Below are 14,415 nucleotides of genomic sequence, written 5' to 3'. Positions count from 1 at the left end.
GAGCTCTCGATTAAATCGTAGTCAATTGCAGTGATAATCAAAGCATCCCGAGTGCGGCGGTGCATTACAAATGTGGTATTATTATGAATTAGTGACTCTTGGTTGAAAAGCATTGTCCGGTTTCAGGCAGATAAAAGAGGAAGAGGAAAGCTACAGGACCGAGGAGCCCTTTGCGTAAGATATTCTTTACGATTTCGAGCAACGCTTATTAATGCGATACTAGACATTAACGGTGTAGAGAGTGTAATAAAAATAAACAAACGAACGAACTATTGGGACAACAAGAATAACGTTCGGATTTGTTCATTGCTTTGAAGCGATATCCCAATAAAGGTTTTTTTAAAAGTATATTTATGTGTGGTTTTTTTGCACTAATTTAAAATTATAAATCAACTTTTGCTTTTTACTGACAACAGAACTTACAACTTACTTAGCATGAAAATGTCTGAAAACCCCCCGCTCACTCAATCAACTAATTGCATCAACGCCAAGCGTTACCTGCAAACTACCGGCTAGCCGTCTCGTGAACGATTGTCTCGATGACCATAGTGCGCACCAAAAGTCCTCAATCACTGCTAGCAGCTTTTCGTACCGTTCCGCACTATACCCGTGAGCTGGCAGATAAGCCTCTATCTGCCGAGGATACCGTCCGCTAGGGCTGTATTCGATTAACTTCAACAACTCATCGGTTGACGTGTGCGTTTCCATATCGATCCACAGCTGCACATCGTGCTCGAAACTTACTTCCCGCAAATCAAATACGGCTCCAGCACAGTTTCTTAAAATGGCCAGAAAAGAACGTTTCGTTAGCCCGCAATTTAGCGACAAATCCAAATGTGTCAACGAAGGACAGTTTCGCGCGATGGCAGGTAAAAGAGAAGATTCTAGATCATCATCCGACAGCCGACAGTTGGCCAGATTGAGTATTCGCAAACCATCGATACGATGGTGGGAAAGTGTTTGCCAAAGTATCGGCTTAAAGTTGCCACAGTAAACGGGAAGCGATTTAAAATGTGCCTCACGGAGGACACCTTCACCCAGCTGCTGCTGCAACAGATATTGGGCGGATTGTTCTGTGAGCGGATTTTCTGACACGTCCAACGTTTGCAAGCGTTTGATGTCGATGTTGTTGGGCAGTGATGTTATTTCCGTGGAGCGAAGATTTAAAATACGCAAACATGACAAATTGCTACACAGCCGGTTAAGCGGCACTAAGCTTTCGTCGTACAGTGGGTTGTGGCTTAAGTCTAGCTCGGTTAAACTTCCTGCTCCGAGCGCATTAGAGTTAGCGATTGCAGCAACTCCTTCATCAGTACCAACGGTCGTTTCTGCCGAATCGGTACAACCAAAGCAAAGCATCTCGACCGCTTTGTGTGTGAGAAGATTCATTTGCAACCGTAGGATGCGAAGTTGCCGGCAGGCTGGCAGGTATCGGACAAGTGTTGCCATATCTTCGTCCGTGATGCGATTCATGGAAAGGTCTAAATGCTTCAACCAATCCTGTTGAAAAAAGCCCACTAGAAGAACCATCGAGAGTATGTGGTGTGGTGGAATGGGAATCGATGGTGTGCTGTAGGCAAAGTCAGGCTTCATAACGATTGCGGTAGTTCGATCCATCATTATTAGCTGGGTTCGTAAGCCATCGTGTGTTTCTACAATCAAAGCAATTTTAGAAAGGGTTTAGAATATTTGCCATCTTTTTTGTGGGGAAATAGCGTTAAGGGCAATAAACATACCAAGTTTATGTTTCTGAGAGTACTCATCGTAAAACTGTCCCAAATTGATCGGTTCCCAACCGCCAATTTCGCCTTGCAGTATGGTACCGTCGGGAGGATTGTTTTTGATCAGTTCTTGCAGTGCTTCGGAATCCGTCCACGTGTCAAATCCTTCCGTTGAATTTAATTTAATTGTGGGCCGCTTGCCGTATTTCCTGGGTTAAAAAAGAAAACAAGAAAATTAAGGTATTTTTCCCCCACACACAACTACAAATAAATGAACACGCTGTCGTCACTTACATCATGTACTGCATAGCAACTGAATTCCGTAACCAGGCAACCGTTTGTGTCGTTGAAATTAGCTTCTCGTCATAATGCACCGTGTACGTTTCGCTCGATCCCGCCAGGATCACCCTTATAATATACTCATACACCACAGGTACAGGTACAGATGCAGGTGGTGTGTAGAATTCGGGTGTTGATTTAACCGGCGATTGATACAGTTCCGGAACTGGATCCCAGTCTTCCCCTTGATCCTCTACTGGTGAATGGCTAGATACGCGCCCGAAACCAGCATCCAGAAGCGATGACTGATGGATTGAAGATCGTCGTCCCCCACTAAAAGAGAACGATCGCGATTCACTCGAACTTCGTCGCGATGGTTGGATTCGTTGAAAGCTTTTGGACGAATTGTTCATTAGCACATCGAACGCAGTTCCGACGGTGCTGCCATCTCTTTCCTGCGATGCACGGTGGTTGTCTTCATTACGATTCCGTTCCATCTGCAGTTCAAAAGGATCGTCATCATCCGTATCGGTCTCATAATCACCATCGAACGTTGTGGGTTGGACCCGTCTACTCTCCACCGTCCGTTGGTTGGTAGGTGTGTTGGTTAAAGAAGAGGACGATTTACTTCTTCCCAATCCACCTCCGTGTACTGAGGTACTGAGCAAATCACAACTAACACGACTTTTCTTTGCCGACGGTTTCATATCATCGATCAGCCAGTCGTCGTCCCTTTTATCGTTCTCATCGTCCTCATCCACGAATCGATACGTTTGACGTCTTTTCTGCGAGGAAGAGGAAGGCTTTGGTGATACTTCATCCGAGAGAAGATTTTTTCGCATCGCTTTCATCACGTTTTGATACTCGGCTATACTGGCAGATTTAGATTTTCGCTTCTTGTCGCTCTCGTTCTCGTTGGGCGAGTCGTCCGAACTTTCCGAACGATTATCATCGTATATAGCGTTACGGTGCCGTACCGAAGGAATACCGGTCGATCTTGGTGAAACAAGTGGCAATGAAGGTTCAAAATTTCCGTTCGAATGGTGTCGCTTTAATATTTGTTTTTCGGCCGATTTTTTTAAAGTCGATTTTTGTGGTGCAATTTTTACCGGTGATGTTGAAATTGCAGCGGCATCAAACTGTGCTACCAGCTGCTGCCGAATACGTAGGTACCCATCCATTTCAGTGTCGGTTAGCGGGATCTTCAGCTTTTCATACCATCCGTCCAGCATGCTAAGGGCGGTCTCGCCAAAATCATTACGCTGTGTCGCATTCGCTCCCCGTTCCAACAGTACCGTAACCACATTCAAATGTCCATTACGGCAGGCATCATGTAGCGGAGTGATACCTTCACAACTAGTACCACCCTTATCGTTGATGTGAGCACCACGGTTGAGCAGTAGCGTGACAATGTCCGGATACCCGTGGATGCATGCTTCGTGCAGCGGAAGCCATCCGGCATAGTCACGCTCGTTTACCGGATGGCCTAGCTGGAGCAGCTGCTCGACGAGAGCCTTATTCCCTGCGATGACCGCTTGGTGAAGCTGCGTTTCACCCTTTTTATTGCGACGCACAGTGAACCGTTTGCCGCGCTTTCTACTACGGGAAGCTGTCGCTGTGGAGGAATGGTTTAAATCTTCTCCAATAGTAAGGGCTGGATCTCCATCGGAATCATCCGACAGGTCAACGGTTAGATCGATTTCATCACCCACGTTCGGCGTATCCCCTTCCTGCCCTTCTTCCTCTCCTTCCTCAGCTTCCAGGTCGGCCAGATCGTACGATTGATTTGCATCCGGCCACTCCTCACTATCAGGTTCCGGTACCTTATCCGCAAGCGTTATACCTTCCCCCAGCGCATCCTGCTCTATCTTGTCCGCCATCATGTCCATACAGTGCGCTCGCAAGACCTTTACCGCACGCAGTACCGGCGCACGTTGCAGGTCGATCGATTGCAGCTTTTTTGCCTCTTCTTTCGCCTGCAGATAGATTTCCTGTATGTCGAAGAATGATTTCTGCTGACGCTCGTAAAGCTTGCCGATCTTCATCAACGTATCGTACGCTTCCTTCGGCTCGTTGCTGATGATTTTATGCTCCTTCCAAAGATATTCGAGCGCTTGCTCGTATTGCCGATTGTCGATGTACGTTTGGTACAGGCTCACGTAACACGGTATCAGCTGACGGTTGGTTTCTCCCAGCGATTCCGCATTCTGCAACATCAGCTTGTAGTAATCGATCGCTTTACTAAAATTGCGTAACTTACACGCCCCATCACCCATGCGCTCGTACAGCTCCTTCCGGCGTGCGAAATTGGTCGCTTCTGTCGTTATCAGTTCGTCCTCCATCCGACACATGGCGACAAGCACTTTCAGCTTGTGTGCGATCCTTTTCGCATCGACCGCAACGGGTGTCTTTAGTCGGTACGCTCGCTTTAACGTTTGGCGTGCGCTTTGAAAATCATCCATCTTCAGAAAGAACGTACCCATCAGCATTAGCGTTTGGCACATTTTCGAGGCACGATTCGTAAGCCGTGATGCTACCTCCAGGCTTAGGTTTAGCAAACGTAACGTTTGTCCACATTCGCCCGTTCCGTCCGTCGCTTCCCATCGAGAGCAGGACAGTGCCATCGCATTGTAGCACGTGTAGAGCAGATCGAACAGATCGGCTTCCTTCGCGAGTCGGATGGCACGTTCCATGTTTTCCTTTGCCGGCCCTCTTTGGTTCTGTGAGTCAAGCGTAATGCCAAGGTTCAGGTGTGCACGGGCCTGCATGTTGAATAGTTCGTTTTTGGGCAGAATTCGTTTTAGCTCGTCACAGATCGAAAGTGCGGTGCGGAACGCTTTTTCGGCCTCGGTTAAATCCGTCTCAGCGTTGGACGTTTTACCCAGCCGTTGGAGGGACTCAGCCCGTTGTAGATACACCCGCCCAAGGGTGGTATGGGCTTCCTGTAATGCCTTCGTATTGCCTTCCCTTTGGGCGGCTCGCATGTACGCTTGCACATTTTGTAGCGATTCTTTAAACTGCCCCAGAGCGGCATGCATTTCACCCACCATCCTAAATGCAAGCCCTCGATCCATGAGTTTGTTTAACTTTTCGTACGCTTTCGCTGCGAGCTTGTACTCGTTCAGGGCTCGTAGATGTTCTTCACGATCTTGGTAGAAGGCACCTAGCAGCATACATGTTTCGGCCAACGCTACATAGTTGCATTCGTTGGCGTATTTCGTTTTCTTTTTAACCAATTCTGTAAAGCAAACAAACAGCCAAGCATAAACAAACGAAAGTAAACGAATAGGCACCTCGGCAGTGGTTTGTTTTAGTGCGTGTGAGAAAACTTACTCTGCTCGTTGGAATCCATCGTTGTCAACATTATACACTGGCGGTTCTACGATTTAACTAACGTTTTACACTATCTTACTAACTAAACGATCGCTTATTTCACAATAAAAATATACATGTACGCTCAGGAAAGTTGAGCGGCGAGAAGCAAAACACAATCCCGCGCGTCAATCGCCCTTTCTCGATTCGTACAAATGTCAAAATTAAAGCGCGCATAAGTGGTTGTGGTTGAAGCGAGCCTACATCGATGGATCCCTTGTGCAAATGTGCTGTTGGGCCGTCTATAAATTACATTACGCTGAAATTGGGGTTTTTTACTCCCACCACCAATATCGCAAACAAAACGTAACGCTGAAAGAGATTGCCATCCGCTTATATCCACATAAAGTAATGCTAATGCAAAAAACAATGAGACATTGGTCAAAGGGTCTTTGAATGAAGTAATACGCATTAATATTGAAATTTTGGAGCATGTAGTTAATGGACGCCCTTTGTCAGTTTTCGGTTGGTTTGTTTACAAATTTGTGTTGGGTAGGGTGAAAAAGTGGAAAATAATAAATACAATTTTTTAGAGCCATTTGACTGCGATTAACCACAATGTATTATTAATTTCATACCAAAACCACTTGAACAGAGTATCGGCACTTTGCCAGCACGTACGACCATGGTCTATGTTTATTTTGTTTGACACTTCGCTGCGGGCTGCATGCCTGGGTGTGCATGTGTGTGTGTGTGTAGTATTTATTTACCTTTTCCTGCCATATGACGTTTCTTCGGGAAAAGAATGGGCTACTTGTGCTGTTAGCCTCGTGATTGTAGTGCTACGTGCGTTCGAAGAGCTGAAGGGACCATTCTTTCCACAAAACAGGCTAGTGTGTGGTGGTTAGATGGCTTTTCAATTGTTTGGTTGCTCGAGCAACGATGGAACGTCAAGAGCCGTCATTTGTTGGTCGTAAATTACGCTTGATTTGGTAAGACGAATCCAACATCTTCTTCGTGGTAAACGGAAACCAGCACGATAAGTCATTCATCGAATACGTATTCGACCGAACGATCAGTTTGATAAAAGTTGCTCTTTGCAATGGAACGCGCTCGCATGCGACTTTCCAGCTTCGATGTAATTATTCCGTTATCGGAGATGGACGATGGCGATGATGAGCTGCTAACGGTGCACGATGCCGTTTACGGTACGTTTAGTTTACCAGCGTACATTCGAACCGTTGTGCAAACGGTCGAATTTATGCGGCTGAAACACTTGAAGCAGTTAGGTGTATCGAACGCAGTATTTGAAACGGCCGTGCACACCCGTTACGATCACTGTTTGGGGTAAGTTTGTGGGACGACACAAGGGTGGAATATTTTTACCTAACAAGTGTTCAATTTCTGTAGTGCATGTTACCTTGCCGGATGTTTGCTGGATGAGATAAATAAGACCCTGGATCAACCAGTTACCGCGGATGAAAGGAAATGTGTGATGGTAAGGATAGTTTGAATTATTCATTTTGCCTTCCTCGTCTTACAGGGATTGTAATTGTTGTCCTTTTTGCTTTGTAGTTGGCTGCCGTGATGCACGATTTAGGGCACGGTCCGTTCTCCCATTTGTGGGAAAAATTTGTCGAAGCTTATGGCCTTCATTGGAGGGTAAGTCCGAAGCAAAATCGGTTGTTTTCTGATTCTCCGAAAGAATAAATTTCAAATCTCATCCCCATCCATTTCAGCACGAACGATCATCGGTTGATCTCGCACAAAGAGTACTACAACGTATGGGAAATGTGTCTGAAAAACAGATCAATCTCGTGTGTGCCTTTATACGAGGTGATGCAGCCGCCCTACTGCCCGCCGATCGACAGTTTTTGACGCAAATCGTTAGCAGTGATGTGGATGTGGATCGATGCGATTATCTGCAGCGTGATGCTCACGGTGTACCGGGTGTAATTAAACCGTCCCGCCCATTTCGTCGGATGTTCGACCGTGTTCGGGTTGTACGGGTGCAGGGAAAAGGTCAGCTCGCGTATCACTGGGAGGATTATCCGCTGGTGTACGAGATGGCCTGTGCTCGGCAAACGTTTCATCGCCGCTGCTATCAACATCCACAGGTGTTGGGTGCGGAACTGATGATGCTGGACGTGATGCATGCTGCCGAACAGGGTGGCTTTCAATTTACGCGGTAAGTGAGAATCCGATGGATGATGGATACCTATTTTGGCTTAGTTTTATTTAGCATCACTTTCGTTCTTATTCGATAACTCGGTAGGAATGTCCGTGGAAACCGTTGTTGGTGTGCCTTTGGGATCGTTTAGATTGATTGCATTAATATACTCGGGATAGTTTAACAGTCCATTTTTGTCCGTGTCGGCAAACTCGATAAAATCATCGATGACCTCTGTAATTGGAAAGGAAAGAACACTTCAATACACACTGTACCCTACTTTGTCACGGAATACATGTTCCTCCCGACCTTACCAATGATATGATTAAATTCTTCATCCTCCAGAAACGGTGCACGATCATCTGCAGTGTCCTTCGCACCTTGATCGATACCGTGCAGCTGTCCCTCGGATTTGCTATGATGATGGGTGGCTGCGTGTAACATTTCCAACCCATCCAAATTATCATTGTTGTCCGAGTCGTGCAGTTTAAAGTAGTAAAAGTTTTTCTCATCCTCCGACATTTCCGTCAGGCTTTGCTCGCCGATGGGTAAACGTTTTAAGTCATCTTCAAGATGTCTGTAAATTTTAATTGCGACGATTAAAACAAACTCCCAAATGGATAATGACACACGGCAGCGCTTACTCTCGCTCCGGTTGCAAATGGTCATCCAGGTGATGCTTTTCCGATTTGTGACTAAATTCACCTCCAGGATGATGGGGTCCCTTTGCACCTACCGTTGGAACGGGCCCGTGTATAAGCGTACTGCATAGGACGATGTAGTGTAACAGATAACTGTTACGAAAGGTGAAACTCATACTAATGGAGTCCTTCGTAATTTGCACGAGCAAAAGCGTTTGTGTAGAACTTTGTTTATAAATTAACAAATACGTGCTAGGAACTGTTTGTATCCTAGAGTGCTGTATGCATCCTGGCAAAGGTGTTTGACAGTGAGCTGCACTGCATGTTATTGTTGCTTCCTGAATGTCCTTGGGCATGCGTAGTAACAGAGGAGATTTTTTGGTAAAGTGTCAGTGTTGCCAGTTGCTTCCTTCGTTTATAATGAATTTTAAATTTGACGGTTTTTTTTAAATTACAAAATTTAATTCTAAATTTCTTTCAATATTTGCTTCTTCTTTAGTGATGGTGTAAGTGAACAACTTTCAAGAGTACATAGTAATCCCGAACTGTTCAAGTATTTAAACGACCGTATTGCTGTGGAGCTGGCCTTCAGTAATCTTCCCGGGCTCGAGCGAGCAAAAGCAATAATTGAGCGTATGCAAAACAATGATCTGTACGAAGAGATTGCTCGTTTTTCGACAGACATGACAAAAGAGGTATGATACGAACATGTTTCTGTATTACATATGTCGTAACGATTGTCCTTTGCACTTTAACCTTTTCTCAGATTAAGCATTACAACTGCCAACAGGGAGAATCCGTTGTAGCGCAAGCAACGCGCTACATAAAATCATCGAAACAATGGTTTGCTAGCTTTAACGTTACCTTCTATAAGCCCGGTACCGATAGTGGCAGTATCGAAATTGTTTCCCTGGAGGAAGCAAGGGACCTGTACCGTGCCGTTACATCGTTCGAGACGGCAGAGGAGATTGAGGAGTATCTCGTATACTGTACGAGCGCCAATTCGGATGTCCAAAGAAATGCGAAGCAACACTTTACGAACCTGATGAACGGAACGACCATAGAAAGCTAGTCGTTTTTGGAGTGTGTGTAACTGTAATTTATTTTTTTCTTTCGTCACAATTTACCATATAATACAAAAGAGGCTGTTATTTTGTTTTCTTAGTAGCTAGTATTTTTTTTGGTACAGTATACAGATTTTCAATGCAATATAAGTGTCGTATTATTGTTTTCGTTTTAGCGTGCAGTGTGTACAGAAAACTAAAGAAAAAAGATTTATATTAAAGGTTTTTTTTATTTGGAAGGTTTAAAACTCTAATACATTGTGTCAACTTTGTTTTTTTTTTATTTAGACTTATTTTTATTCACTGAAGAAAGGCCTGAATTTAACAATTCATGCAAATACGGCTGTATGGGAGATACTTCCTTCTTCAACCATTTAAATACACATTTTTCCGGGTGGCACGATTGATAGCTAAGGATGACGTTGATGGTATTGCTTTTTGTGGACAGACAGCATCGACACGCTGTTTTTCCATGCTGGCGAGCTTCAGGCCTACATACATTTGGCGTATATGGTGGTCTCTATATCTATAACCCAGATGCTGGCAACATGTATGGATCGGGGAGCCTCAGAAACTTTGAGTGTTTCTAAAGCAACCCGCCCCATACATATCACCAGCATCGAGACCACCGACAACAGCTTCAGACTAGCGATGGGTAAATTCTCATTTTTCCCGGAGTCGGAATGCGGAGGCGGCACAAAAACTAATATGCAGTCGACAGTGATTTCGATTACGGTTTTGAATCCGTTTTGAACATAAATCCCCAGATGACTCCGCAACCTTCAGTTGATTCCGTAGTACACTCCGGAGTTCATATAGGAATGCAATGAATTATGAAAGAAATTCATGATTTTGCGATTTGAAATTTTCCATCACTGGTGGGTTTTCCTTATAAACTTTTGAATAAATCCATTAAATTTTATGACAAAAATCGCTTTCTTTCATCCCAAACAAAGTCGTACAAGATCAAGGGAAGCTGGATTTTGTAATAGTTTTAGTTTAATATTTATTTTACACATTTTCTCGTCTTCTACAACACAAAACAATGTTCCACCGATGGCTGCACGTTCAGACATCCTTCCGCCCCATACGTGAAACAAGCGCCTATCGGGGGGCCCAAAACACTTTCTCCTGATTGAATGGTGGTGGATCCTACATGCTAGATGAATAGTTTATACATAAATAATGATGTGTGGGAATGTTTCTCTGTGTGTGTGCGTGTGAGTGTATTTGTTGGGTGAAGCTTTTCTGCTTTTCCTTATCGTATTAAGCTCCGACGCTCCGGCATATCGAAAGGAACATCTATTTGCGTGGTAGCTGGGTGGCGAGGTACTGCTTATAGAGTCGCTGCTTGCAGAACTGGTAGAATTCGATCTCTTTCGTAAAGTTTCGCCGCACGAGATTTTTAATCTCTTCGCTGACCGGTGGTTTGAAGCTGTTTTTGTTGATCTTCTGCAGCACGTTCACCTCGTTGAAGTAGACTGAGCTGGCACCGGTAAAGAACCGCGGCACGTACTTCTCCAGCACGGACAGCGTGGTGTTGAGGTCCTCGAGTACGCCGACCACCGCGTACTGGCTTTCGACGGCATACTTGGCACGTTCCAGCGCACCGGCACTGTTGAAAGGGCTGTAAAGCAACGAGCGAGGAAACAGAAGCGGATTAGTAGTTGAGCTAAAATGCCATTGAATGAGGCAAATACTTACAGACACTCTTCACCATGTCCGCAGAAAAACAGCGTTTGCCTACGATGATCTCCGATGCCCTCGTGTACGGCATTCTGCGAATAGGTACACTCCGGATCGCCCTGCAGAACGCACGTTTCAAAGTCCTTCTTAAGCCAGCGTGGATCTGGCAGGGGTAGATCGGGGAATGCTTGCTTTCGCTCCACATAGTACCACGGTGCACGGACATAGTAGTACCAGCTGATGATGCGCTCAACCGGATCGCGCACCATATTAACGTAGATCGGCATCGGAAGTCCAAAGCGGGTAAAGTTGGTGTAGCACACGTGCTTAACGTAGACGGACGGTACCGGCAGATCCATTACCATTTCGGCGAGTTCCTGTTGACGCTCCGGTGCCAACCGGATCACCTCCAGCCGCTGCACAACGTCCCGGTGGAAGGTGTAATCGTTGCGGACGGCCAATCGACGCAGAAGTTCCATGAACGTTTGGCTACCAACCTTCGGTACACGGTTGAAGAAGATAATGGGGATCTCGGCCCGGCGTGTGTTGTTCAGCTCTGTCGCTTTGAGGGTCTGCATCTAAAGGGAGCGAAGGAGAGGAGCGAACAAATAGCTGTAGTTTTTGGCGCCATTCAAATTAGAACACGATTTGGGAGTTTCAGGTTTCAATATGTCTAGGGTACAGGGTTTAAAATTCGTGGAACTGGAGAATATATTAATATTTATGAGGGCGCACGCCGGGTGCTTTCGCTGCAAGTGCCAAAAAGAAATGGCAAAAGGCAGATCTCCACATCCTATTGTTGTTCCATCGAGCAATAGCCTAATGTGAGGTAAGAATTGTTGCGCATCGGGGGAAAAAATAAACGATGAAATGGAAACCGGAGAAACCTCAGGAAAAGCAAAATCAGTGGGATTTGCATAAAAATTAACAAAACCATCTCCATCACGCAAGCAGTTTATGATGGGTTGTTGCCGCGCATCATCACCAAGAAGCATGGTGGTGATTATTTACTTGAAAACGAAAGCATTGGATGGTTTGGGGAGGTTCTTTTGTATTTCATTTATTTGGATACCTTAAGTAGCCACTTTGAGTAGGTCAGTGGGCAAAGAAAGTGACCGAAAACGGCATCGCCATTGTGTGGATATTCCGGTTAACTGTTCGTTTCGTGAAGGACAAAGATCTTAACTCTTTAAAGCGGTGATAGAATTCAAGATCATCATAAACATTCAGTTTAACGATTTTTGCCTATGTAGGTTACAGATAAAGTTTGACTAGATTGTTGATTTTGACTAGAATAGTGGATTTGAATAAACTTGGCTGACATCAGTAATATAGTTTGTCCTATCAGCTATGGCCTTGTGATCTTTTTAGACGTTAAACGAGAGCATCGCTCGAAACGAGAGGAAGAGGTCAAGTTCTAGTGCAGCAGAAGCTGATAAGAAGCATCAGAATTGTTTTGCTTTTTCGTTCCAGACCTTGGGACCAAAGGGTCTGAGAGATCGTCTAATCGGAGAGAAATTCTAAAAAAACAAGAAAATAATTGGGCACATGGAGGAATCGGAATTTGAGTGGCCCGATGATAAGGCGACAACGGCAGGATCGAGGTTCTATCCAACTATTTGTGGAATCAGCTGGTCTAGCAAGCCATTAGATGGCCGCTGTAAGTCTGTGGGAGGATCTCTTTCAGATTCGGGAAAAGTACAGTAGTGCTTCCCCGCTCTGTCGGAAGAATAAGGAGAAATCGTCGCTGGCTAACTCGGGTCCGTGATAAAAAAGGATAACTCTCCGCATTGTCAGCAGAGACGCGAATCCACTGGAAGGAACTAGTCCTGATCGACCAAGGAAACAGCCTATCCGGCTGAACCAAGAAGATCTGACGACGTAGCAAGGAGCTGCACGAGGGCTCGGGATCGTTCATCCATTCGCGTGATCAGTACACCAACGGCGAACCTCGGAAGTCGTTAAACCAAGAAGAAGAGGAATATGGACGATAAGCAGGAAGCCAATTTGGTGCTCTAAATCAGTCCAGGTTCATGCTCTGTACCTCTAGAAAAACTTGAAAATTTTCTTATCATCAGCTCATGCTTTTCACTGATCATGTCCTACAGACGTTACAGTTTTTAAATGGAATCGATGCTTGTAAAAGAAAATAACAGCAGCGAGTATCCGCATATGGGTCACGTGTGCCATCTTCTTGAAACGTGCTAATATTTCCACTTAAGTACATGAGTCACGATAGGTGGAACCTAACTCCAATAGGTTAGGAATGATTCACAATCCCTGTGAAGTGATAAACTGCTTCCAGGTTTTTTTTTTTTTTAAACAAATGTGCCCAAATTTTCGTCTTTTAATGCACATTATGGTGGAAGGAAGGAAGATTATTTTTTTACCACCTTCTGCCTCATTCCCTTGACCGCCTTATGCTCCGTGCAAAGAAAGCACCCGAAGGAAGGTCCCGATTGTTAGCACCTGCTTCCACCGAGCACACATGTGACAGAGAGGCCTGTCCGAATGAATGGTGTAGGATGTACACCATCGCAAAATTGGAAGAAAATTGCCCATTTTCCGATGACCCACTTATGGATCCGCAAGGATGCTGCTTCCGGGTGGGCGAAGGTTTCGCGAGTAGTTTTCGACCGAGAGACAAACAGTAGTCAAACACAAACACACACTAACATGTGTGGGAGAGGACATTTGGAGTGTCTGGCAATCGGGAACACTCCCATAAAACGGTTGAATTATGGCTGCACGTGTCAAAATCGCTTGCCAAAAAGGAGAACGATCCAAAGAACACACGTCGCCCAGCGTGGCAGCCCGGGGCGTTGTAAGCCGCTCGCTAAACGATTCTAAGTCGTTTTTTTCTGCCCTTCCTCACGGTGGTGTATACAGACCTCCGCCAACGGCAGGATGCATTTATTGTCTGGATTCTACTTCACGGTGTGGTGACCATTTGGCCTTCTTTTCTGGCTCGTTCTGCTTCCATGCCTCGCCTCTGAGTCGCATCTTCGCTGGGGACATTATGCAAGAAAGCAGCACACGCCGCTACACATTGTTCTGTATGTAAAATGGTACAACATCTTGCGAAGATAAATTCTCCACCTTTTGGGGACACCGGGAAGAAGCGCTGGAACAAACAACACCAGCAGAGAAGGTGGCGTATTTTGCAACGAAATTGCAACCGAGCGCGCACCCACGGATGTGTTGGAAAGCGTTATAATAAATTCTGTCCTTTCTTTCTCTCAGTCTCCATCCCTTCATGCGACATCTGCAATGATCCTGTTAACCGGCAAGCACGTGATAGGACTACTACTCTTGCTACGAGGCAAGAGATCGTTAAGCTTTTCTTCCTGGAATGGAACTGGGAATTTTGGAAAAAGTCAACTTGGGCCGAACAGTCAAAACGATTGGCAATGCTTTTCGGTTAGCGCTCATCGCTGCTTTCTCATCTTTCTTCAATTATGATGTTTGAATATCTCCAGGGAAAAAAAGACTAAATTAAGAATGTATTTTTCACTGTAGTTGCACTGAAACGTTATAGATCG

The 14,415-nt window shown here is 45.2% G+C and overlaps 4 protein-coding genes across 4 annotated transcripts in view; 2 read left to right on the top strand and 2 right to left on the bottom strand.

The window, feature by feature from the left end:
- The window catches only part of LOC126562723 (E3 ubiquitin-protein ligase RNF185-like), a 382,489-nt gene that overhangs the window by 109,524 nt on the left and 258,550 nt on the right, over positions 1-14,415 (top strand). The window lies entirely within an intron of this gene.
- On the bottom strand, positions 469-5,352 carry LOC126561350 (tonsoku-like protein). The gene is made up of 4 exons (XM_050217451.1): positions 5,334-5,352; positions 2,016-5,238; positions 1,737-1,930; positions 469-1,652 (listed from the first exon to the last, which is right to left on the bottom strand). Exons 1-4 carry the CDS (start codon positions 5,350-5,352, stop codon positions 469-471), a joined length of 4,620 nt encoding a protein of 1,539 aa, XP_050073408.1.
- Positions 6,415-9,195, top strand: LOC126563633 (deoxynucleoside triphosphate triphosphohydrolase SAMHD1). Its single transcript, XM_050220277.1, has 6 exons — positions 6,415-6,659; positions 6,723-6,810; positions 6,888-6,974; positions 7,052-7,500; positions 8,623-8,818; positions 8,890-9,195. Exons 1-6 carry the CDS (start codon positions 6,415-6,417, stop codon positions 9,193-9,195), a joined length of 1,371 nt encoding a protein of 456 aa, XP_050076234.1.
- The window catches only part of LOC126562388 (heparan sulfate 2-O-sulfotransferase pipe), a 122,378-nt gene continuing 118,452 nt past the window's right edge, over positions 10,490-14,415 (bottom strand). Inside the window, exons 4-5 of the mRNA XM_050218892.1 lie at positions 10,892-11,451; positions 10,490-10,814 (exon numbers count right to left, since the gene is read on the bottom strand). Of these exons, the coding sequence (XP_050074849.1) occupies positions 10,490-10,814; positions 10,892-11,451 (885 nt within the window). The remainder of the gene's footprint in view (positions 10,815-10,891; positions 11,452-14,415) is intronic.

The sequence above is a fragment of the Anopheles maculipalpis genome, chromosome 3RL (assembly GCF_943734695.1).
Source record: "Anopheles maculipalpis chromosome 3RL, idAnoMacuDA_375_x, whole genome shotgun sequence".
NCBI lineage: Eukaryota > Metazoa > Arthropoda > Insecta > Diptera > Culicidae > Anopheles > Anopheles maculipalpis.
The sequence above is the reverse complement of the archived record's forward strand: the minus strand, read 5'-3'. Positions and strand labels throughout refer to the sequence as shown.